Source organism: Poecilia reticulata, linkage group LG8, assembly GCF_000633615.1.
Source record: "Poecilia reticulata strain Guanapo linkage group LG8, Guppy_female_1.0+MT, whole genome shotgun sequence".
NCBI lineage: Eukaryota > Metazoa > Chordata > Actinopteri > Cyprinodontiformes > Poeciliidae > Poecilia > Poecilia reticulata.
Genome location: NC_024338.1, coordinates 21407181 through 21431895, shown reverse-complemented (window position 1 = coordinate 21431895; position 24715 = coordinate 21407181). Strand labels below are relative to the sequence as shown.

At 40.0% G+C, this 24715-nt stretch overlaps 2 protein-coding genes across 4 annotated transcripts in view; both read right to left on the bottom strand.

Annotated features, from left to right (window-relative positions):
- Positions 1–7203, bottom strand: part of fbf1 (Fas binding factor 1) — a 13770-nt gene extending 6567 nt beyond the window's left edge. Inside the window, exons 1-21 of one of the 3 annotated variants that reach the window (XM_008416661.2) lie at positions 6754–7202; positions 6545–6575; positions 6036–6086; positions 5906–5951; positions 5759–5822; positions 5628–5678; positions 5406–5538; positions 5210–5284; positions 3907–4047; positions 3708–3819; positions 3354–3481; positions 3168–3261; positions 1986–2405; positions 1840–1905; positions 1726–1772; positions 1306–1614; positions 899–951; positions 778–825; positions 555–686; positions 380–480; positions 80–286 (exon numbers count right to left, since the gene is read on the bottom strand). In XM_008416661.2, coding sequence (XP_008414883.2) covers positions 80–286; positions 380–480; positions 555–686; positions 778–825; positions 899–951; positions 1306–1614; positions 1726–1772; positions 1840–1905; positions 1986–2405; positions 3168–3261; positions 3354–3481; positions 3708–3819; positions 3907–4047; positions 5210–5284; positions 5406–5538; positions 5628–5678; positions 5759–5822; positions 5906–5951; positions 6036–6086; positions 6545–6575; positions 6754–6756 — 2312 coding nt within the window. In that variant the 5' untranslated portion in view covers positions 6757–7202. Of the gene's footprint in view, positions 1–79; positions 287–379; positions 481–554; positions 687–777; positions 826–898; positions 952–1305; positions 1773–1839; positions 1906–1985; positions 2406–3167; positions 3262–3353; positions 3482–3707; positions 3820–3906; positions 4048–5209; positions 5285–5405; positions 5539–5627; positions 5679–5758; positions 5823–5905; positions 5952–6035; positions 6087–6544; positions 6576–6753 lie in introns of all 3 variants that reach the window. The other 2 variants (XM_008416660.2, XM_008416662.2) reach the window with 2 other exon arrangements.
- Positions 7204–17447: 10244 nt separating this feature from the next.
- LOC103469141 (cytoglobin-1-like) lies at positions 17448–23810 on the bottom strand. Its single transcript, XM_008416659.2, has 5 exons — positions 23749–23810; positions 23613–23649; positions 23359–23495; positions 19061–19292; positions 17448–18198 (listed from the first exon to the last, which is right to left on the bottom strand). The coding sequence occupies exons 3-5, from the start codon at positions 23493–23495 to the stop codon at positions 18034–18036; spliced, it is 534 nt and encodes a 177-aa protein (XP_008414881.1). The 5' UTR covers positions 23613–23649; positions 23749–23810; the 3' UTR covers positions 17448–18033.
- Positions 23811–24715: the final 905 nt, after the last annotated feature.

The following is a 24715-nucleotide window of genomic DNA, read 5'->3' as shown; positions in this document are numbered from 1 at the left end:
TATAGGAATGCACACAGTATTAAAAATAGATGCTGTTTCTGTTTTGGGCTCTTTTCTTGCTTAAATGATTCCATCTTACCGTTGAAGATCTCGGAGCCTCTCCACCTCTCGGTCTCTGTCCTGTTGGGCTTGGGCCAGCTTTCGGTGGTACTGAGCCTGCAGCTCTGAGCGCTCCTGCTCGGCTGACCTTGTTAACGTAGCCAGGCGCTCCATTAGCTCCTCGCACTCCAGCCGAGCTCGGGTCTCTCTTTGGGCTGCCGACTCCTCCAGCAGCTTCACACGAGTTCTTAAAATAAACACATGCGACACTTGCAAAGCACACGCTACTTTAAATGCAGAGAGTTTATCCCCCCCCCCTTTAACTCGACATGTGTATTACTTGTGTGTGTTCTCCAGGAGCTGCATATTCTGCTTATGCCTGTGTTGGATGTTCTCTAAAATCATCTGGCTTTGGTCCCGCTCCAGCTGCAGCATCTTCACCTGAAATGTCAGATTTGTGTTCAGGGCAGTGAACCCAACCAGCGAGGGAAAAGCGGAGCTTGGCTGGCAGCTACCTCTCCCTCCAACTGGATGATGCGAGCTTGTAAAGCCTGACATTCTCCATGCTGCTGCTCCTTCTCTTTAAGTCTCTGCAGAGCTCCTGTGTCAGCAGCACTACCCAGACCCAGCAACTGAGTCTGCATCATCTTTAGAAGAAGAGAAGCCGGATCGAGAACGATACAGGAGAAGAATCCGATGTAAAACTCTATCAGCAGAGGACAGTGGATACGTCCTTACCTGCTGCTGTAGTAGCAGCTGCTGCAGATTGTCTGCTGTAAATGACACCTATTCAGGAGGAGGACAATGTAATATTATCATTTGCAATCATAAGAGCTTCATGTGAAAATGGTAACAATACCTGTTGTTGAACAGTAGATGATGTTCCCTTCGTTGGGTTTCGCTGAGGACTTGCTAGAAAGAATACAGTAATAAAAGTCTTCACAATGAATATTCAAAGACGGTGTCAAAATGAAGTAGAAAGTCTGCCACTCCCTAAAATCTTTTGTCTCTTTTGTCACATTATAGTCCTGTTTTAATGGATTTATTGGGATTGTATGTGACAGACCTACATAAAGTAACACAACATCATGTTTTAACATAAGCACTGTGTACTCAGAGGGACGTGTAGTAGTAAGTATTTGTGTTGATCTGCTGCATAAAATTCCTGTAGAATACATTGAAATCTGTAGCTGTAGTGTGACAAAATGTGCAGGGCGCTGTGATTAACTCAGTGGTTCCCCTGAGGTTACCTACTCCACACCGTACCAGGAAGTGCAGCAGAAGAAGGGCCCGGCAATCCTGGCTTTTGCAGAGATTCGCCTGAAGTGGGCTTCCTCGGCATGTCGGATCTCTCGTTTGATGCTAATTGGCTGAACTGAGACAGAGGATGACTATTTCCAACACTGGAATCTACCACAAGGCTAGCAACCCGAGGGGGGCGATCAGGAGAGTGAGACGAGCTGAGAGTGTGATGAAGCGGAGGGGCTGCTGGGGACGAGGGTACGGGACACTGAACAGTGGGTGAATCTGTGTTTACAGTTAAAGCTGACTGGTATGAGGAAGAATTAATGCCTTCTATGTGGGGGACGGAGGCACCAGGAGGAAAAAAGCCGAGAATGTTTTGGTCTGATGACGAGATTTTGATTTTATTTAAATGAGTGGATGAAATGCAGAGGAGGTAAATACCTTGACTTGGCTTCTCCTCTCTGATTGGAGTGGAGTGAGCCACAGGACTGAAACAAACAAAAGTTTTATTAAAGAGGAAAGATTTGATCTGATGTTAGAAAACAACGATCTTACCTGGTGTCTCCGATAGATGTGACTGTTTCCTCTCTGTCTCTGAAAGGTGCCGCCTTATCTTGGTTACTGTAGAAAGGATTGACATAATGTTCAATACTAAGAAACTCAATCTATCATGTCAGCTGGCGCGTTTCTCGGCGCGATACCTGACAACCGACTCAATTTGCAGAGACTCTCCCTGCTTAGGAGCTTTTGCCTCTGATAGAGCCTTCTTCCTGCTCAGTGCCCCTTCCAACCAGTCATACTCTTCCTCCTCATCCTTCATCTTGCCTTTAGAGACCTCCGATCTGCTCTGTTTGAAGTTCGGAGCATCTTCTGTCATCCTTGCGACAGATGCGGCTTGATTTCCGGCCAACGAAGACTTTCTCTCCACTACAGGAGAGGAGGGAACTTTTGGAGACGGAGCTGAACTTTTCACTGCTTTGGAACCTTCTTCTAAATCGTCAAGCTCGTCGTTTGCTGTGAGGCCAAGCCATTCCGCCGAGTTTCTGTGCCGGCTGGTTGGCGGGGTGCTGGGTTGGGGTTTTTTCTCTGGGGAAGAGACTCTGACATCTTCGGTAGAAAATCTAACCATACAAACAAAAAAAAAAGTTGAAACACAAATTATTATAGGAGTGCATGCCAGATAAAGCTATTTTGAGAATTTGACCCATTTTGACCAAAGTATAAGTACAAACGTTTGTCACAAAATTATAGAAGATATTTTTACTGAACAAGATAGAGGGGGTAAGAAATTGTAGCTTTTCCTATGAACTTATTTTATTTACATATTTAGGAATTTGAATCAAATTCCAGTCTTTTCTGGTTTTGTGGAAGCTGTTACTGAGTTTGTTAAATCCCATTTGATATTTTACCCCATCAGTGCAGTGTTGTGGGACATGCTGGATTGGGCAACTTACAACTGGCATAATTTGCAGTGGCGCCCCCAAGTGGAGACCAGTCGGGGTTGGAAGCATGACCCCCTCTTGAAAACTGCTGCCAAAGCCATTGGACCCACTGAGTGTCGTGTTCATTTCATAGAAATGCATACAGAATCAACTTCTTCAATGAAGACATAAATGTAAAACCCAGGACATAAATAAAAACATATCTATATATAAAATTACAGATTTTTTAAAAATGTTTTTTACTGTGCCACCATGCATAGGTAAATTAATGCTTCATTGAGGTTTTACCTCTCAAGTTTCTAAGGAAAAAAAAAAAAGATGATGTCTTTAAAGGGTCACACCTCTAAAGCAGAACTCATTGCTGCCTGAAGGCCCCATTCGATGGTGCCACTTTATGACTTCTGACTGAAAAAAAAAAAAAACTAGGAATCCTGGACACACCTGACAGACTGCCTGCGGGACTGGCGGCCCTCGGGTGTGGTCACTAATGTCGGCTGATAGGACCCAAATGTGAGGTCATCTTCCACAAATGGATCTGACGAACAGAAACCGGGTTGTAACATTAATATTTCAGGGCAGTAGTTGCTTGCAGACGTTCGAACAACAAGAGCTGCAGTGTTTTCCCACCTTTCAGACTATGGTTCTTCTCCTGCTGTAGCTTCTCATCCTTCCTCTCGCCTGTGGGCAGTCGGGCTGAGGTGGAGGCATCCAGAATATCTTGAATTCTGGTACGAGGTCTCTGAGGGGCTTCGCTCCTGGAAATAAGAAGGAAGAAGACACGGGAAATATTCTTGGGAATCGCATGCAGTCAGCCAATTAAAACAAAATAGAAAAAGACTGTATATGTGTTGGGAAAACATTGTCTTAGTTCAGAGCTGCACACTAAAGCCCAAGGCTCACGGTAATTATTTATCAACTGAGCACTATAAATAAGAAGAACAAAAGGAGCGAGAAAGGCAAAAATGAAAACTGAGCCCTTACTTCTCCTTGGAAGACCAAAGTGGAGACTCTTTCTTCCGGGGATCGTCTTTGTGTCTCTCAAACCCGAGGGCGTCAAGGAGATCATCCTTATCTTCTTTTTTCGCCGTCTTTGCTGATAAACAGGCAGAAACATCCCCGTCTTCACTAAGTGTACGCTAGACGCCGGAGAAACAAAATCCTCGACAAGCATGCGGCTCACTCGTTTGGCTCCTCAGGACGGGAGAAGATGCTGATGCAGGCGGCACAGATTTGTCAGGCTTGCTCTGCCGGGCTTTAGGTTCGGGCCTGGTTTCATCCGGAAGCAGGTCATCAAGCGAATCAGCCAGGGGGTCGTCTAGATCTGCAGACGTAAGAGGACTCTTTAATAATTAATGGTGTTTGTTCACATCAAAGTGAAAAGCGGTAAACGAGATACAGAGGCCTAGAACCTTATTCTGAAGTCATGCATCTTGTAAATCACTAGGAGAGAATGTGTTGAAGGAATAATATTATCAATGCCATCTTTCCAAAAATGGATTTGAAAAGATTGAACTAAAAGTGAGAAAAGGGCGGAGATAAACATCAACTCTGAAATAAAAAAGATTAAAATGTGTTCATCTCTTTAAAAATGTAATACTCTTGTACCCTTGAAAGGCACAAATTGATTCTCTTTGGGTTTTTTTTTACTGATTTATCTGAAGCAACCAAGGAGTTTAAACTGCACACTGTATAATTCTGTAAATATTTGGAGAAAAGCTTGAGAGGCGAGACAGTGGAGATTCTTTCGACGGAGTACACACAAGTCCTTTTGATTGTTGATTTTGCCAAGACATTTCTAAATCTGTTGATGTCTTTAAAGTTCATCTTTAAATTGAATTGAGCCTTAAAACCTTTTTTTCCCCACTTCAAACACGTCTGGTTCCCTTGAGACATTCTGTCCATGGACAGACCCCTGTTAACGAGTGTTAGCCCACCTAAAAGCTAATCCAGAATTCAATATTACGCACTGCTGGTAGTTTAACCACAGAAAAATATCTAGAAAAAATATTGTGTTCACTATCAGATATCTAAATTTGTTGGTTCTTTGACACAGCGGTCATCTTCTATCTCTCTCTCTGCCCCATTATCTGTCTGAGCAATGCAAATAAATTCCACTAGTTTCACATTTAAAAAGTAAGTTATCTTCCTCTGGGTTGAAATTGATACAAAAAATATGACCTATCTGGCTGTTCAAATTATTCAAATGATCTTTTTTTGAGGTGAAGAACTGAGCAAATACAAGACTTAGTTGGAGAAAGGTGTTAAGTTGAATTAGTGCCAATTTATGTACAAATCTGAAACCGATTAAACCTTAATTTCAATACATTAAAGTTAATGTTCGCAAAACTTGATCAGATGTGCGTCGTTACCTCCATTACTGATCAGAGGCAGTGATTAAAGACAAAGAAAGTAAAGCTGACGGTCAACAATACCCAAGTTGTTTGAAGCTTAATCTTAACCTGACATTGATGCTCATCACTCACCAAAGAAGTCATTGTACTTATGTGCTGAGGATGATGGGGCAGTGTTTGGCTTCTTCCCTCCTCCTGTCGCCTCATCTGAAAGAAAAAAGGAAGACAAACCCTTTTTTGATTGCACTGGCAACCTTTAAAGCCCGTAGTGAGGGAAACATAATAATGAGAACAATGTTTTATGCAAGAACATGCTGCTTTGAATTACCTGCTCCCTCAAGATTTGCGTTACTTTCTAACACAGCGGAGTCTTTCACTGGGTCTTCATTACCGACTGACTTTGTTTGCAGGGGAGGCTTTTTCCTTGATGGAAACAGGTCGGCCTCTAAATCATCCATGTCCTGAGGAGCGAGAGTAAATTTTATTCAATGCACAAAATGTACAAGAGGCAAATTTAGTCGCTGCTTTTGCTCATTTGATACGAATCTACCTTCAGGTTCTTCAGCACGTCGCTGGGATCAGCCTCAGAGACATCTGAGGACTTAAGCAAAGGTAACAATTATCTATGGCATACAAACAGGCAAATATTGGTCCTCTGTTTTAACATATTTTCTCTGTTACCTCCAAGTCGTCCCTCCTGACTTCCTCCGCCATTCTACTGAACATGCTATTAGTGGGAGATGAGCTGGGAAAGCAAGAAAAGAAAGCCCATAAGGAGTACTCGTTTATTACAGTTAAGTAGACAGTTCCTGGATTCCTTCAGCTTACACGTTTGGCCGTCCAACACGAGCCCCCTTTGATCGCGTTGGTTGCTCTAAGGGGTAATGTGATCAAATAAATTAGTGTGACAAACTTCAATACTTTCTATATGAATTACTAACTCGTAAATGTCACTTACTTGAATCGTCATTGAATAAGCTGTCAAGTATGTCATCGTCTTCAAAAAGGTCTTCAGGAAACCACAGCAAATGTACAATTAGTTAATTTTGATACATTTATGAACACCTCTGATAAAGATGTGCTGCGAGACAGGAGTTGGTAGAGAGAAGCCTAGAAGTGTGGGATTTAAAGATTTGATTTTAAAAAATCTCAATTTACAATTATTTTATTATTTTTGAGGGTGCTGTCAAGATCAAAATTGTATTGCACATCATATACAGGCCGATAAGTTAGAATCGCAAATAGTCCCAAATAGTTTGTCAGATTAAAAGTACTTTTTGAAAATAACCTTTTACTTAAAGACTTAAAAAACGTACTTATGAAGACATACTTTTCATATCTGTTTTTAAAAATAAATTTTTTAATGGTTTGATGTATTCCAATGTTAAACATGTATTCATTTACTGTTAAAAAAAATCAACTTAACAAACAAATAAAGGCTTTCAAACATCCAGCCGGTGAACTTACTTTGGGAGGCTTTACTCTTCGGCTTTGTAGGCTGCGGAATGCCAACAAAAATAACAAAAACTTATAATTTTATTTACTCTAACACGGATGTTATTATTTCACATAATTCCTAAAGAATGGAATTGAACAATCTAGATCTATACAGAAAAAACATTGTGTAACAACTCCAGGACAGCTTTTGACCCTAGAAAAAGGACAGGTTAACTCACCATAATGAATCTTGGCTGGTAGCGGAAAGATTTGAAGGAAGCTAACGAGCTAAAGCTAGCTAAATCTGTTTAGGCGTCTCCTGTCTCCATTGGTAACCACTCCGTCGCTCTACTGTACTACTTTCTGTCGCTCTAGCTACAGAAAGAACTATAAACAGCGGGTTTCATTGTAACAGATAGATAGACATGCTTTTTATCCAGAAGGATGTCTTTAGCGTTTATTTACCCAGTTCTTAAATGAGCCAACCTCACGGTAATATAGCCCACCGTGAGGAATACCGTGTGTCAAGCCCCGTTACACTCTTTAGCTAATAAAGCACAAACCTAATGGTTAGCAGTACACATATATAAAAATAATGAGTACGAAACAGTGTTTCCTACACTTGAATAGTTTTCATACAGACTGTTATACACGGTTGTACCGGTAAAGCATGAGCTTCCTGTTTACTGATCCAGGTGCAATCTGGGTAATGTAGTTTTATTAGAGATTTTATGGTAATACGTTGAATTTACAACATAGCTTGGAATATATTCGAAAAATTTATTTCCTACACATAACAGTTGACATTTTCATCCGAGAGAAAAAAAAAACGGCATTGGTGCGACTAGACTAGACTAGACAGGTTCACCACTAGATGGCGTCAGACGTTTGTAATGGTGAAACTGGGGTTGCCACCTTTCAGAAATCAAAATAAGGGATACTCCCCACGGCGCATCGTCCTACCCTCATGGGGTGGGATGTCCGCTGCAGTGATAGACATTATTTTATGGCGGTGCTTTTTGTTTTTAGAAAGTGATCCGTAGAGCAATCGTTCATGCATAGTTGGTTAGAGTACCCCAAAATTGTACTCCAATCAGAGTAGCATACCTTAAAAACACGTTTAGTGTAAAACGTATTTGGTAAACTACTCAAGTATTGAGTAACTGATCATAACACCTGATTTAATATTCATATCCTCAGACAGCTAAAAGTTATGTGAACATTCTGGTACTGTAAAGAAGATTACTAAAATATTTATAGAAATAAGGAGTTAGGTTTGGAGGCTGGTTCAAGACCAAATTTACCACAGGGGCCAGGATAGTTGGTGTTTTTCCATGGCGACACTTGGAAAAGAATGAAAAAAAAAACAAACAAACAAAAAACAGAGCAATATTTCATCATTTGATACAATAAGTGAGCCAAAGAGCCACTTTTGTCTCCAGAGATTAGGTTGCAGATCCCTGGCAGATGGAAAGCATGATCCTATACAGTAGCTAAAAGTGCAGCACTATATTTTTTTTAATTAATTGTTAAAGTAAAATTGTGAAGGTTAAAAAAAGTGATCCACCATTGAGTATTAACATAAGACATTTATTTAGTATAACTTCTTTGGTACCCTGTTGACCCCCATCTAGAACGGCTCAAGGCTGCAGGTCTGTGTCTGGTCCATTAATTAAATGACCACTGAACAATGAATTCATAAAATATATCAACATTTCAAAATAAAACCTACAGAAAGCCCTAATAAACTTTTTAAAGTAGGAAATATTTATGTATTTAGCATTAATCTATTTGTGTGATTTGTTCTTTAAATCACCATTCGTATTATTTTGGCTGATATTATAAATAAGCAAATAATCAAACCAGTAAAAGCACAATAAGAAACTTACTCATAGCAAAATGTTCTGTACCATATCAGCCTCAGGAGATGAATGAGGGAAGAAGAGACGATGATGTCTGGTTCATAGGTTCTGATCCATTCATACAGTACACACTGCGCCATGATGGATGGACACTTTTTTTTATTATTGTCTTTATTCATCCTCACTAACATTATTCAGCCTAGGATTTGCGTCTCCCCTCGCACGTCTGTATCTTTATGAGAGGTTTTACTTCTTAGGACGGTGGAGAATCGGGTCGAGGACGTTTTACTAAGATCCAGGTTGATAGCAGCTCACTGCGGCTGCGTAGTGTCCGTCTCTAGGCAACCTTGACAACAGCGTCAGTCCGTAGCGTTCTGGGGCCCATTAGCTCCCGCAACGAAAATTTATCTGACCTTAATATTTCCTGTTTTATTTTGGTCATTATTGTTACACTTAGTAACAATGTGTGTGATAGGCGTGTCTATCGGACATTTATAGATTACGGAACAAATCGAGTCCCGTATCGGTTCAATACGGGACACAACATTTAACAGCCAAATACGGGAGGATTCCATATTTTACGGGACAGGTGGCAACCCAAGGTGAAACCGGTTGGTGGAAGATAAAGTAGATAAATATTCTCATTAGACTATTTCTTTAGGTGAGGTCAAAGCTCATTAGGTGACCATTAAGCTCACCTAATGGTGAACTTTGACCTCACCTAATCTTGAGGTCAAAGCTCACCTAGGTCATCTCGATGACATGTCAACATGTGTCATCAAGTCACTGGTGTGCCTAATCATTCATCTCCTATTAAGCCAGAGATGAAATACACAAAACATTTGTTTTTACTTGTAAAATGTATTCAGTAATATAAGTCAAAGTAAATTTGTAAGCCATCTGACTAATACAGTGCTTTGTTACAGTGTTAAATACTTATCTTTTCCAAGATGTGTCATGTTATAACTACACTGTACATTAATGAACTTTATGAGACAGACCAAGTAGGACAAGCAAACACTCTTTTAGAACGACCTTTCCTTCCTCAGTCTCAGTCAGATTGGATGGAGAGCAACCCTGAACATCAGTATTCAAGTATTACCACATATTCTCTGTTAGATTTAGGCATGGACTTTGACCAGGTCACTCTACGTATACATGAATATGCTTTGACCTACTCCACAAGAGCACCTCTTGAGGACCGGACTTGGTCACCCTTGTTCTTAACCATTCCATTGTAGCTATAGGACCTCCATTCGACATTTAAGCGACAGCATTGCAAACAATGCTTTCCTTACAAAATATCCAGTGCCTGGTGGGCATAATCTAGTAATATTTCTCTTAGAAAATGTCAACATGTTGTACATGACTCATTTCAGACATATAGAATATAGTTTGGCCGCTGTTTAGTTGAAAATTTACAAGCTTGGATAAATTTACTTTTTCTCAGGTAATGAAGGGATTACATTTCACATGATAAATATGAGTTTTCTTTTATCTATTCAAGTTAGTCTTCGTGCTCCCCAGTAGTCCTGTTTCCTCAGACTTTCTAAATCTTTCCTTTGGACTTTTATTGCTTTATCCAGCGTCCAAGAAAAACTTGGAGAGACCATGAAAAAGACCTGAGAAGTATTCATCATAATAAGCTCTTTAAAAGACGACAGCAAAGCCTCTGTCTGTGCTTCACTGAGTATCAACAGGACACACAAAACACAACAAAGAGGCATTCCACTGCTTTATTTAGTGATGTGGAGTACAGTGTGACAACAGCATAAAGCTGTAAGGTTCACAGGATGACTCAGCAAAGTACATAGTCTCAGCCATTTGAAATCAGGAAAGCTAAGATTTTCTAAGATAAATGCTGTTTCCCCACATCTGTGTTTAATGTGCTGAAGCAGTCATAGTCAAAGGACTTATTGCGGTGGTTGAGGCACATTTCTTTCAATTTATCTAGATTGTTTTATAGTATTTCTTTTTTGTGGGAGGTAGGAAGATAGATTTAAATAAACTGAATAAAGGAAAACAATTTGTCCCCGTGCTACTAAGAGGTCTAAGCACCTTCTATTCAAAACACTTTGTTTTAAGTAAAAACATAAACATGTCTAGATGTCGCTCAGAAAAAAAGAACATTTTTATTAAGTTTAATGTCCGTCTGATTTACTGTTGTCTGTCTTTGACATAAAGTCAGATTTGATACCTTCAGTCTTGGTCTGCAGAAATAAATTTTCTTTATTTGCTCTAGGTTACATTAATATTAACAGTACTTTTATTTATTGTTTTCATTTGCAGTTTTCCTGATGTTTTCTGAATACCACCCTGACCTTTCCCTTTAAGTGCAGTACAGGTCAAAGTTGAGTTTGAAAATAGTAATCTATTCAGAGGGTGGGGCTAAGTTAGTATTTTAACCTGCAAGTTCTTCTAAAACTGATGTCTTTTCACTTAAGTCCCCATTCAAGGCATAAGTCCATCCAATTTATGGTCTGAAACAAATAATTGACCAAATATATGATTAATTACAGTTTCCAAAAACTATTAATGCAGAACGGTTTTGTTGTTTATGTGGTGTAATGAGCGACAAATGCAACAGAAGCCCAAATTCTAAAAGAAGAGAAGTTTTTTAGTTTTTTATGAATGCAATACATTTTATAATAGATAAAATGTATTATAATTGGAAAATCTGATTCGTTTACATTAGCTCTGTCAAGAGGAATGTCCAAAATTCTAGCAAACTTCCTGGAGGAAGGATTCCTAAAACCTTTGACCCAGTTTAGAAGGCAAAATATTATTACTTTTGCTTCTTTCCGATATTTGGAAAGAAACAAAAATGGTAGTTTCTTTTTAAAAAAAATAAGAAAACACATGCCTATGTGTTTATTGACCATGACGATGTGTTTATCATGGTCAATAAACACATGACCACCATAAAGGTCATGTGTTTATTAAATGACTGGATTTCATGTAAGAACATAATAACACAAGATAGCTTTGTTAGTTCACCTACTTTTTTTTCTAAAATGTGTTTTATTAGAATGCAGAAAATTAACTGGAAACTACATTAAGGAAAAGTTGGTTTAAGAATGTTTCATAGTTAAGGCTTTGATTTATTTACATTTCAGCAAGTTCAATTATTTTAAAAAAGATTATTTCAGGGTTTGTACTTTGAGGACATGCAAAGGTGCCAATTTTCTCCATATGGCACTGCTGGGTAACATCGCTGTATTTCTTCATGCTTTTTATCTGCAACTTCACTGGTCGCTGTGTCAAATCTAGGAACTCTGGGTAGCTGGCATAAACTCAGTAAAATGAACCTTAGTCGACCGAAGGAATGAACGAGGGACACATTTTCCTTTGATGGAAAAAATAAAAATATTTAAAAGGCTTAAGTCTGGAAGAAGTTATGAGTCAATGGTATTAAAGTCTAATTTGTGATTTCATCGATGAGCTTAAAATTATTACAATTGTGATCCAATTGAGTCCAAGTCCTTTTATGCCAAGTCCACATCTCTGGTAACCTCACAGTAGAAGAAGAAAACATGAAGTTTTATTTTATTTATTTATTTCTTTTACCTTTAATGGCAGAATAAAACCCTGGACTTTAAATTCATTAATTTAATTGGAGAGAATAACAATTTTTTCAAAGTGCACTTTGCAGATCCTGACCTTTTTTACGCATGAGTCAGAAACATACTCCCCATAAACAAGAAAAAAACACAAGCCTGAAGGGCATGAATAATGTCTAATGGCTCAAATTCAGCATTTGTAAGGTATCATCCCTCTTCCAGTGGAATTTGAACCTGTGCTGACACTTCCTGCTCCAGGAATGAAAACCCCTGCTGAACATGGAGGGCGAGGCCATATCAGAACAGCTCTCGCTGTTTGTGTCGGCCATGTTCCTTTATACATTCTCCTGATCAGAGTCTTCATCTGTACAGAGCAGGCCGACATCTGAATCCACTAGGGAAAAAAAAAAACAAAACAAAGCAAAAACAAACAATTTATTTTGTTGCCTTTGCAGTGCCTTTTAAGAACATTCATACTACATTGACTGCTTTATATTCCGCCGTGCTACAACCACATATTTTAGCGTATTTTATATCTTTCAAATGATACGATACATGATACATGGCTTTTGACGTTTCCTTTGGAAAGAACAATCTAAAAAGTGTGGCATGCGTTTGCTTGCTTTATTTTGCTTTCCTGATAACTTTGTAGAATCCACCTTTAACTGCATTAACGTCTGCTTAATGTAAGCAGACGTTAGTTTTCTACCTAAGAGCTTTCTCAGGTAGAAAACTGTCATAATCCTTCCATTACTATGATCCTGTAGGGTTAGCATGTTTGAGATGATGTACCATGGTCGTTCTCTGACAAACCCAGTGCTTTGCATGTTGGGCAAAATATCAATTTTGATCCTAACTAACCAGAGAAACTTCATCCAAATGTTAGCTTACCCCCTACATGACTTGCAGCAGGGCTTCTTATATAGCCCATCTTACATAACTGCATTATTTATACCGATATTGAGTTGCACATAGGTGGACAATCAAGGGGTGGGGGGGGGGGTTAGACCTGGCTGTATCTGAAACATTTTCTGGAAGAGATTGTGCTGTTTGCCTTCTAAATCTTTCAGCGTTATCGCATCAGTAAACACTCCGGAGCTCAGTGTGGGGCAGACACCACCACTCCTTTCCTGTCAGATTTCCAAAACAAGCTTTTCTGGCTTCTCTCAACTCATTAGTCACATCCATTAAACAAAAAACATCTTCTGCGTTTTAAATATTTGCACTGGAACGCCATGAATGCAGGGATATTTAGTTTCCTCCAAGCCGGGGGAGGACTTCTCAGAAGGCGATGTTTCCCTCCCGCGTCACGGTAAATTCAATTACTCTGCAGTTTTCTCGACAGGGGCGAGCAACAAGTATGAATTTTTCATAATTCTCTGATGGGATGCGTGCCTCGGAGCATGTGTCTCATTTCAGTCAGGGTGAAATGTGCAAAGAGAGCGCGAAGAAAAATTCACATATTCAGAGAAGATAGAGAAAAAAGTGCAACGAGGTTTGATAAAGTACCCTATTTGTAAATCTTCCCCCCCCCCCCAATTACAAAAGAGCTTTGAAGAAAATTGCTGACATTTAGGCTTTATTAGTGTTCCTCCCTTTCCCAGTCTTTTGTGAGTTTAAATACCAAAAGATTCACTCCTTCATTAAGCTTTTTTTTTTTTTTTTAAGATTCATGTAACTGTGAAGCTAAAATGTATTTTAAAGAAGAGTTGCGATTGTCTAAAAAAAATGAATTGTCGTGACTCAACGAAACACCTCTACGGGTCAATATAAGAGAAAAAAAATGCCACATTGTCACAGTGTTTTATTTGTTTTACGATTATCATTATTTGGATTATTGCTTACGATTAGAGACGCGATACCCCTGGATTTAAAAGCGCGGTGGCGGTGAGGTGATGCATTCATAATAACCCTGCAAAGAGACGACGGATTGTTGTTGGGCCTCTAAATCATTCAGCTTTAGTAGAACTTAAAAGCCAAATGTGGGGCAGGCTTCTAGGCTTTTTTATGCATCTGTGCCTCTGCGTCATACTCCAGTGCTCCACTTTTGCACCCCTCAGACATTCTCGGTTTTCATCTGGTGTCTTGAATGCGTTATATTTTGAATTTTCATCAAAAATCTATTTTTTTTTTTTGCCCACCTTCTTTTTTTTTTTGGCTTGTTTGATTGTGCTTCTCCAGAAAGCTCAACAATAAGCAGCAGTGTCAATGAAAAGAAAATGTTTAAAATGCTTCAGACGGTAAACACTACAAAGCAACTAAAACGAGAAAAGTGTCTTGCTGCAAAAATGTTGCGGTCTCACTGAATTGCTTTGATTTGCTTTAGTGTTCTTACCCTTAGTTGTTGTCATTGTGGGGTTTCCGTTGTCCCATTGCTCTTCATGTACGGCATTTCCATATCAGCGTTGTCATTCTGCCTGTGAACGAACATGCACATTCTGTTCACTAGCAGCTGCACCTTTTTTTTCTTTCTTTTTTTTTTTTTATCTATGTCTCTTTGCACATCTGGAGACTCAGGACTTCTGTCCCAGTTTCTACTCTTTTGCAGTCTCTTCCAGGATTGTCCTGTATTTGTCTCCTTCCGCTGCTCATCAGCTCTCACCATCTTCCCTGTCTCGTCTGAAGAAAAACAACCCAGCGGCGTGGTGCGGTTTCCCTCTTTGTAAATTGAAATTTCAAAGTTGGCCAAACAGTTCAAGTAGAGTCTAATCTGACTGAAGCAGATTCTTCCGCATGTTTGCCGCATGTGACTCCGGCAACCGGTGGGTCACATGTTTTGCTGGGGTCAAAGAGGCGTCGCTTTTGATCTAGGTCTCTTTGATCTCCACACATCTTCCCAGATGTGCGGAGACCTTTGCAGATCTTTGCCGTGGGGTCACTTTGTCTTTCTTCTTGCCGCTTTTCCTTTAAGGCCAGATGTGTGGTGAGCACAACAAAATCTGACCTCTGAGTAGTGGGGCTCTGCGGCTTTTCAAGAGTCAGCATGGGCTTCTTTTGTTGAAGTTGAACTTTGCACGGTGAGACGTTCAAACTTTTGGACGAAATTCCAATCAAGTACACTGAAAATTCTGAAATCCATCTTTTTTTTTTTACTTTTCACTGATGTAAGGTTTTACAAATTCCAAGAAGCTGTAGTCACAACAACAACAACAACAACAACAACAACAACAACAACAAAATAAATAAAACATGAGCAAAGGTTTCTGACATCTATTTTTTTTCCAGTTTTTGTCCATGTTTCAGTCTAAAGTGGTTAAAAAAAATAATAATCGTAAATTGCTTTATGTTGCTCTCGTTTTTTTGTATACAGAAGCTGGATGCAGGATGAAGGCCTCATTAAAAAACAAGGTTCTTTTTTATCAGCTCCTAATTGTGCGAGCCAGATGTTTGCCGTGCTCCACGGTGCCATAGCCACGTGTCACTGTTTGCTATTGCTTGGAGAGTGGGTAAGTAGGCCCTGAGGGGGGGGAGATGGAAAGATTGCACTTTGAGTCAATTAGCAGCCACGAACTCGAGAGCGCCGCTATTTTCTCCTCTATTCATCTTCCCATTAGAAAAGCCGGAATACGTGGTTGTTATGAAGGCAGCCGCTTAATCCACACGCCGTGGATCGTGGCCCTTAAATAATCTCAAGACTTATTTCAAATCAATGATGCAGGATAAGTCCCCTTCTCTCTGTTTCACACTTTCTCCCACACGTGAAACACATATGCATTTTTTTTTCTATGTTTCTTGTACGTGTGAGTTCAGAACTCGCTGAAAGCACGTTATGTAATTAGTCCTATTAACTATACAGCGCTTCTTTTCTTGTGTCTAAATCTAAAGGGGGAAAAAAAAAACTGTTGGAAAAAAAAAAAACATCTAAAACCAAGACTGTAACCACGAGGACTAAACATAATGACATCATTCAATATTATCTAAAAGGCTGATGGTACCAGAACTCACGGTTTGATTTTATTGGAGAACCTCTGCCGCAGGATGACAGCGATGGTGGTCAGGACCATCATGGTGGTGCACATGGTTCTACCCCGAAAAGTTGTCTCCGGCCTCGGGGCCCGTTGCTGGTATGGGACACCAAAACGTCTTACCCCATTGAAAGTTGTGAATGGTACGGGACGGAGATTGGGACTTGTGAAAGTCGGGACTATTCCTGTATTTGGCTCTCACTCGTGATTGGGGGAGATTAGCACAGAGGATTAGCCAGGATCAAGGAGCAGGCTGGTTCTTGCTGGAAGGGCTAGAAGGCAAACAGAGCATGCTGTGTTGCTATTCTGAAAAGAGCCCACACCGTGTTGTTTGCACAGCAAGCCAAATCAAGCTCCTTGTTGCATTTTCATTCAAGGAAGGACACCTTTGTTTTCTTTTTCTTCGAAAAAGGCTTCAAAAAGTGTCACTCACAATGTAAGTCGTGACGTTGAAGAAATATTGGTACATTTAAATGGTATTTTGTCTAGACACGCATTGGTAAAAACGAATAAATCCTGGAGCTTGCCGTAAGGTCGTAGTATTGATTTTAAACAAGGCAGACGATAATTACATTCCACGAGAGAGGGAATTTTAGTATGCGCTTTTTATTTAATTTTTTTGGGGGGGATGGGGGGTCAAAGTTCAATGTTTCACATCTTCAAAAAAAAAAAAGCACGTTAGATAATCTGAGTAAATTTAAAAAGTGCTTTTTAATCACATTTCATTTGTATGGGTAAAAAAAATAGCTTTTGAAATGGAAAAACCTTTTTACTCAAATGGTTAAAACAGTTGTTCTGAGTCCTTTACTGCTTGCTGCAACAAGGAGGCCAGATCCCTGTGCTCTCTGAGCGCAGCTCTGACCAATTCAAGCTTCACAAAGTCGTTTATCAGTCATCCGAACACACCAAAAAATAAAAAATAAATCACACAATCCGCAAAGCTTTTCTGACAACTCACAAACTCTGTGATTAAAAATCAATTGTGTTCTGTCTAACAACACAAACTGAACAGTTCCTTTTCTTATTTGCATGATTTGAGCATACGTCGTCCTCTTGATTAGACCTCAATTCACTCAACGTTATCTAACGCACGTTAAAAAGGTCAGAGCGTCGTACTATTAAACACTACTGTGGCAGCTTATTTTTTCCCAGTGAAACATGCAACATTTTCACCACAGGCCCATTGTAAAAAAAAGTTATTTGTTTATCCGTGAATTTACTGTTATAAGCAACATCCCCAAAAATGAAAATTATAGCCTAGTCAAAGTCCAGACTAAATCAAAGTGAGATGTTGTGGAGCACCTCAAAAATGTCATTCAGGCTTGAAACCCTTCGGTGTGGCTAAATTTATACAATTCAACACGGAAGAGTGGGGTTAAATTCTTCCACATTGGGGCTCGGTTGTTTAGGCTTTTTAAATTTGCAAGGTGGCAAATGCTTTTTGTCCCAAACGATGTATAATTACAACACCAGTGTATGGAAAAAAGGCAGTTTTGTGTGCGCTAGAAAAACCTAAAAAAAAATAAATAAAAAATAAATAACACTATGAGTTTTAATCAGAAGGTTTTCTGTTGTCTGTTTACTTCAAAGTATCTTCAATAACACATACAAATGTCAGTTTCAATGAGGGGGGGGGCGGAAAAAAAGTACAATCATCAGCATTATTGTTGAAAATGTCGAAATCCTCCAGTATTCATAGCACATAACAAAATCGACATGAGTAAGTGAAAAGAGGGAACATCTGTAAAACATTTCGAAAGAATCCTGTTTACATTTCAGTTTCTACATGGACACATTTAATAGAAGGCACACCCAAGTCAAATGTGACCTCTCATCTACCGCTCCGTCTCCTGTTAATATTTTCCTTTCTCTTTTCTGCATCCGAAGCGGGTTAGTCTTTGAAAGAGAACAATCACGGGGAAGGGGCGCTCTCTTTCTCTCACAAACACAAAGCTAGCTATAAAAAGTACGTGTTCCTATATTTGTTTATGTAATATGTATTTTACATTGTCCATGATTATCATAGATAACAACAAACTGCATTGTCATATTACAGTCATCTTGATTGCTGTTGCATAAAGCTGCAAAGTGATAACAAAGATCCCCGTTGGAGGTGTGCTAATCTACGGGTTTCAGCCGCTGGAGGTCGATTGTTGAGTCCAGCCCACTTCCTCGTAGACGGCTTTGAGGCCAGAGCAGACGGTAGCTAGGAGCTTGGTCCATGCTGCGCCCACCTCTGGCGTCACAACCTCTGGATACTCTTCTCCCAGGATTTCCAGAATCACTCCGCTCAGGATCTTAAAAAGACGCAAACAAGTAATTTACCTCAAAATGCCGCTTAGAGTTTGACATTTTGGGATTCTTTTGAAACGTCCTTAATAACGCAGCTGTTGTTATTAATTTTGCTCCCAGAATGCCGTTCAGCAATTTCTTATTTTAAAGGGGAAACCCGCTCACTCTGTGATTACTTTGCACGCATGGAGAGATTTTTTAGCTCTGCACTAGGTTATTAGCTTGTGGTGCTAATAACCCAGTGAAATAACCCAGTTACTTCACTGGGTTTATTGGCAAAGTCAAGTTTATTTGCAAAGAGCATTTCTGCAACAAGTTAGTTGAAGTGCTTTACATGATTAACACATAACACAACTAACAACTGAAACAAACAAAAAAGACACATGGCAGTGGCAGAATAAAGAAAAGTAATTTTAAAAAAAAGTTATGAAAAGTTGTAATCCAGACCAGAATTGATCTATTTTCCAACTATTTTATATACAACAAATATATGATAAAATCAATGTTTTGAAGTGAGCATCACTAAACCTTCATCTCAATCCAATGACATCAAGTCTACTGATTCTGGGATTTAGCATATAGAAATAAATCTGGTAATATTATCCAACATAAAACCAAAAACGTTTCGTCTAATTTAAAAACAAACAGTGAAAATAAAGGGAACCCCATTGTATACATTGCATGTAAATGCCTGGTGTAAACTTTATTTCCTCTCTACCCAGAAGTTTCAGCCTTAGCTGAATCAAATATTTCTCCATTGCAATTCTTACTTCACCTCAGGTGGCTGTATGGTTTCCTTCTTTACATTTTGGTCCGTTTGTTTTACACGCCCACCGTTTGTCTTCATTTGATGCATGCGGTCTTTACCTTGAAGTACACTGGATCCACCTTGTGTTTGAGTGCGTGGGCTTTGCCAACCAGCTTCAGCACCGAGGCCACCTTTTCTGAGTCGTCGATATTCTCCACCAACGTGTTAAGGGCGTTCATGACTCTCTGGGCATGTTTTCTGAGCTGGGAACTATGCTCCAGCTCCTCCGTGTCCTCGATGTGCTTGAACTGGCTGAAGTATAGCTTGGATGAAGGGAAGTTCACAAACAGTCTGTGGGGGAGAAGAACATTAGAGGTAAATTTTAGACATTGTCCAAAGTCTTAACTTGCTAAAGGAAGACTTGGCAGAGGGACAGATGCTGTCACATTACTTATGTTTTTGCCATGTAAAAAACATCATGCAGGTCCAAACATAAAAAAAGCAGAGTACGTTATGTGAAACGTGAAGTCTTGACAAGTCTCCGCATGCGTTGCTCATGATGTGGTCCTTTTTTTGTATAGTACGTGCGCACTGTTTTGTCTTGTCCAAAACAGTAAGGAAACAATCTAAGATAGATCTCAAAAGGCCAGGTGTGCAGAAAGATGTTGTTTTGCCACTGAATTGGAAAGTGACAAAAAAAACACAGTGATAGGGTTATAAAGGTTCAGATTTTTACAAGACAGAGCTCCACATTTTTTGTCGGAACTCTTCCATCCATCCTCCGTAGCCACCTTATCCTGTTCAGACAACTTGAGGAAAAATGACGGCAATTGGTGAGGGACGAGGTACAAATTCGACCGAGCGCTTTTCCGCCACAGGACCACCTCAGAGTGGCAATTTTTACAACCATTAAATCTGTACGCACCATAGAGACTAAGAGGCCTTATTGTGGGGCTTGAGAGGAAACTGTAGAACCAAAGCAAATATCCTCCACTGCTCAGACAAAGGTTGGAAACTGCCAAATGGTTTGGACCGACAACTTTCCAGCTGTTAGGCAATAGTACAAACCACAGTCCCAACAGCTAGATGTACTGGTAGAAATAGGGCAAAAGGGTAGACTTACAAACCTCATCTTGCTTTTTTGGAAGATTTCCCCTGTCAGGCTCGTCAGATTTACCGTACATTTATAAGAGGTAAAGTTACCTGCAGCAATGATTACATCGTGCATTTTTCCTCGCTTTGTTTTCGGGGACAGGCGGCCTTCTCTTGTCAAGAGAAGTCCCAAGTCTAGATTCTGTTCATTCGCACGACGTGATTCAATGGTGAAAGCTGGCCCTTTCTGTAGAAAAAATAGTCACTTTGATGTTTTCTTTAATTACATCCCCGCTTGACCCTCGGAGGTATCACACTGAATTTTTGCACAGAGGAACCAGCAACCTAAAAGCTTCACCCCCTCACACAGTTCTGGGAAGGGGGCCAAAGCATCTGGTTGCTGGCTATCAAATCAAGATGTCCCATCTCCCCCTGGCTCTGCAACTGCTTACACAAAAAGGAAGCAAATATTTCTTTTCTGCGAGCTCTGACACATATGCTTACATATCAGGGTTTTACATGTGAAAAGGGAGGAAGTTGGAGTGCGCTCAGCGAGTTCGGATGGGTGGAAGGCTTTGAAAATGCCGAAGCTTCATAGTCCCTGTTTTGCTGCAAACTAATGAGGAGCGACAGTGTTTAATCTCTCTGTCTTGTAATTGCATGACCTGTGGATGCATATAAATAGCCTAATTAGAATTTTCTGTGGTCATTGAACTCTTAATCCTTCCTTATCGTTTCTCAAGAATAATTGAGGAGCTGAATTGGAGACAGCTTCTAATTTCAGAGAGGGAGCTCTGTGATTTGCGCTCGTCGATCTTATCTGCCAGCCAAAAAGACTGTAATTTTGTAGGATTAATATTGGCGCCGAGGTCCTTCGGCGGAGTGACACGATGTATTTCTTACTGCCTAGAGGGCCTGGTTTTCCAATCAATATTCATTCTTCAAATTCTTGAAGGCTGTGGAGGATCTTTGTGACGGAATGTGAAAGATGGAAAAATGTGGGGCTGAAAAGAAATCGTACCGAAACATGTTTAACTTTCACCTAAATGCTTTTTGTGAATTTTCTGAAGATGAAGTGCCTCAAGAAAGTATTAATAACCATTAAACTTTTTATTTTTTTATTTTTTTTTAGATAACCATTAAACTCAGTGGATTTTGCTGGGGCTTTATGTGGCAGATCAACACAAATTAATACATTTGTGAAGTGAATGAAAAATGGCACATGGTTTTCAAAATGTCAGATTGAAAAAAATAAATAAATAAAATGAAGCCTTTGATGGGCATTTGTATTCAGTCTAATTTATTCGACTACTACCCCTAAATTTTACTCTGAGCAACCATTGTTTTGCCTTCAAGTGTTGCTTGAGTAGTGATGGAGACAGTATGTGAAGTATTTAATCTCTGGATCTATACCACATGACAGTCAAGGCCTGCAAGCCAGTGCTGCATGTTATTAGGAAAGTATATGATAAGCAATAAGGCCAGGGATTTTATAATAATGACATAAGTTGTGATTAATAAATGCATCACTGAACAGTGTTAATGCATTTCTGCTATGGATTCATAGCAAATACTGAACGCATATAAGAAATAGTCCATCCATATAAATAATTATTTTCATCTCAAAAACAAGGTTTTATTGAAAAAGCTCCTTCTGGGCGACTTCTGGTGTTTTGACAATTAAACAATTTAGTTTCTCAATGACTTTACCACCTTACCGTGTCTTTACATTTTGAAACATATTCGTATGCCGCACGAAACAAGAGTCACTAAGTAAGTAAGCAACTTTGTCAGACGACATAAAAATAAAAATTCTGGCCAACATGAGGTGGAAAACTAACACCCTAAACTCATCATCCTCAGTGTGAAACGTGGTAGTGGCAACATCATGCTGTGGGCTGCTTCTCTTCAGCAGGGAGAGAAAAGCTGGTTAGAGTTGATGGCACTAAAATACACGACGTTCCTGGAAGAAAACCTGCAAAAGACTTGAGACCGGTCCAGTGGTTCTCTTGTTCTGAGGTCTAATCCTGAATATGCAGCCAGAGAAATCATCATGTAACCATGTAGCTGGTCCAGTCAAAGCCCAGGCAGTCAAAGCCCAGGCTTTGACTGGACCATCAAAGCATGGGCTTCAATTGGCATTTAATTGAGCAAGACTTGTCCATGTATGAGCTGAAATGATTTTCACCCAGTGTAACTGAAATTGAGTTGTTTTGTAGTGAAGAATGGGCACTTTCTATGGGCAAGGGTAGGCGAAACATTCAGTTTAAGATTAAAATGGTGAAAGCTGGCAGAATAGAAATGCCTGCCACACTTTTAAGATTTTAATCTATAAAAACGTGTGTATTTTTTTCCTTCCACTTCACAATTGTCTTTTGTTTTGATCTGCCCAATAGAATTGCAAAACAACATGTAGACGCTTGAGACCGTAATGTAAGAAAATGTGAAAAAAAACAAAAAAACAATTGAAGTGGGTGTGAATACTTTTCCGAGGCTGTCTACATCCCTTTCCTCATCTGAGAGGATGCGAAAATGCACGTTGTTTGACTAGCGGTGCATGACGCCACTCACATGATGCCCCTCTGCAATCAGAAAGGATTATTAAGGCACGCCGTGTCATGCGGCGAATCCCGTCACACATGAACAAATGTCAAAAGCCTCCACACATCCGTGCAGATGGCTGACTTTTGCAACAGTTTCTCATTCCTGGATTTCAGTGCTAATGCTAAAAAAAAAAAAAAGACAGCAACCGCGAGAGTCTCTCCAACTGCTCCGCGAGATTCCCATAAATAGATGGATTCGATTGCTGAAATGACTGGTTGAGTGTGTCAAAATAAAAGAAGTTAAAATAAACTCAAAGCCCTTTGATTTCTGGGAAGACTTAAAGGTCTTGCTGAGTGATGGAGTCCTGTGGCGGCAGGTATTCAAAACATGGCCTGTGCTTCAAGGGAAGGACAGCCAAAGATGTTTCCGTGATGGATTTTAATGATTTGCTTTGATTACATGAGAAAACAAAGGAGATAGGGAGAGATAAGGCTGTCGCATGGAAAACATTAGCATCGAAGTGTGTTCCCTGTCGTATTCTGAAAACCCTTCAGTTTGGAATCTGTTCGTATTTCCTGGGAAAATAGGTCGTACACATGCAGACTCCAGCAGATGCATCAACACATGTGAGCTCCAGAGAGGGGGAAAAGATCAAATTCATGGTTCTGAAACTGATCGAAGTTGCAAAGGAGGGCAAAAAAGAAAACGATAAAAAAAAAAACAACTGTGTCACAGAGCCACATTCACATTAATCAAAACCTAAAGCAGCAGATGGAAATACCTGACCAGTATGGCAACCCCGACCTCCTCACAGTTCTGGTAGACTTTCGCCCACGAGTCCTGGATCATCACCCTCTCCTTGTCAGTCAGTGGGCTCGGGCGCTCCAGGTGGTCCACCTCTCCCTGCTTCCTCTCCATCTGGAAACACAGTGTGTAAGCAGGCTGAGCACATGCAGCAAGCAGGCAGGCAGGCAGGCAGGCTGGCTGGCTCTGGTGGCACTGCCCCTCCCCCAGAATAAACACAATATTTTCTACCTTTTTTTCCCCCTTCTTCTTTTTTTGGCGTCTCTTTCTAAGGGAGACAGAGAGAGTGAGAGAGAGAGAGGGAGAAATAAATAAAAGATAAAAATTCCCTCTCCACCCTTTCTAAGTGAGAATCTTTGCTCCCTACCTCTGAGCCTCTGCTGAGCGAGAGAGTGTGAGTGAGAAGCCGGATGAGAAAAACACAAGAAACGCACACGGCGAACGAGGAGGAGCCTCCGTTGGTCTCTCTTTTTACACTCTCCTTTCCCACTTTGCACCCACCCTGCTTACATTCTTTTCCCTCCCTCTGTCCACTTTACCTCTTGTAGGTGTTATGTGATGAAAACATAATGGGATCAGATACAAATCCATGATGGGTGAGCCAGATATGTCATGCATGCAAGAGCGGGAGCGTTGGAAGCAATATAACATCGTGGTGTTATTAGAAGATAAAGAGGCGCACTCTGAACTTTTCCTCGAGAGAGAGAGACCGTTGCTGACTGTCCGAGGGATTAAATCTGCATTCATGTTCAATTTCTTACATAGCTCTGCTAATGTAACTATAGCACTGCTGGTCCCTGTTACAGACCAGAACTAGATTATGTTGGGGTGTTTTTTTTTCGTTTCTTTACATTTTAAATTCTGTGTGCACACCCTCAATACACCCACACGTACACTTTCCAGCTCTGTGGTGGTGGCAGTAGTTATCAGTGGGAAGAGATGTCTCACTTGTGTTGACACAGCTGAGATTAAAAACAACAACAACAAAAATGTATAGATCTGTGTTCTGCTGCTCCACGGTGGGTTAGATGTGCAGGACATTTTTAACCTGGATCAAAAAAGAATGTACTACCAGAGTGTAGTACACACATACAGTGTTTTGAAAATGTTTTTTAGCAGATAAAAATCCGAAATGTTAATCATTTGTTCGATTAAATCTTTGCAAGTTTTTTTTTTTTGCTGCATGTCTCCAGTGAGAGTGAAATATTTTAGTCATTATTTTTTTGAATTCAAATCAATTCAATTACAAAGTAGTACTCTTATTATCCTAAAGATAAACTACAGGTTGTAACCCATGGTGTCCAAATATCTTCTAAAAGCTGTTTTGGATGATG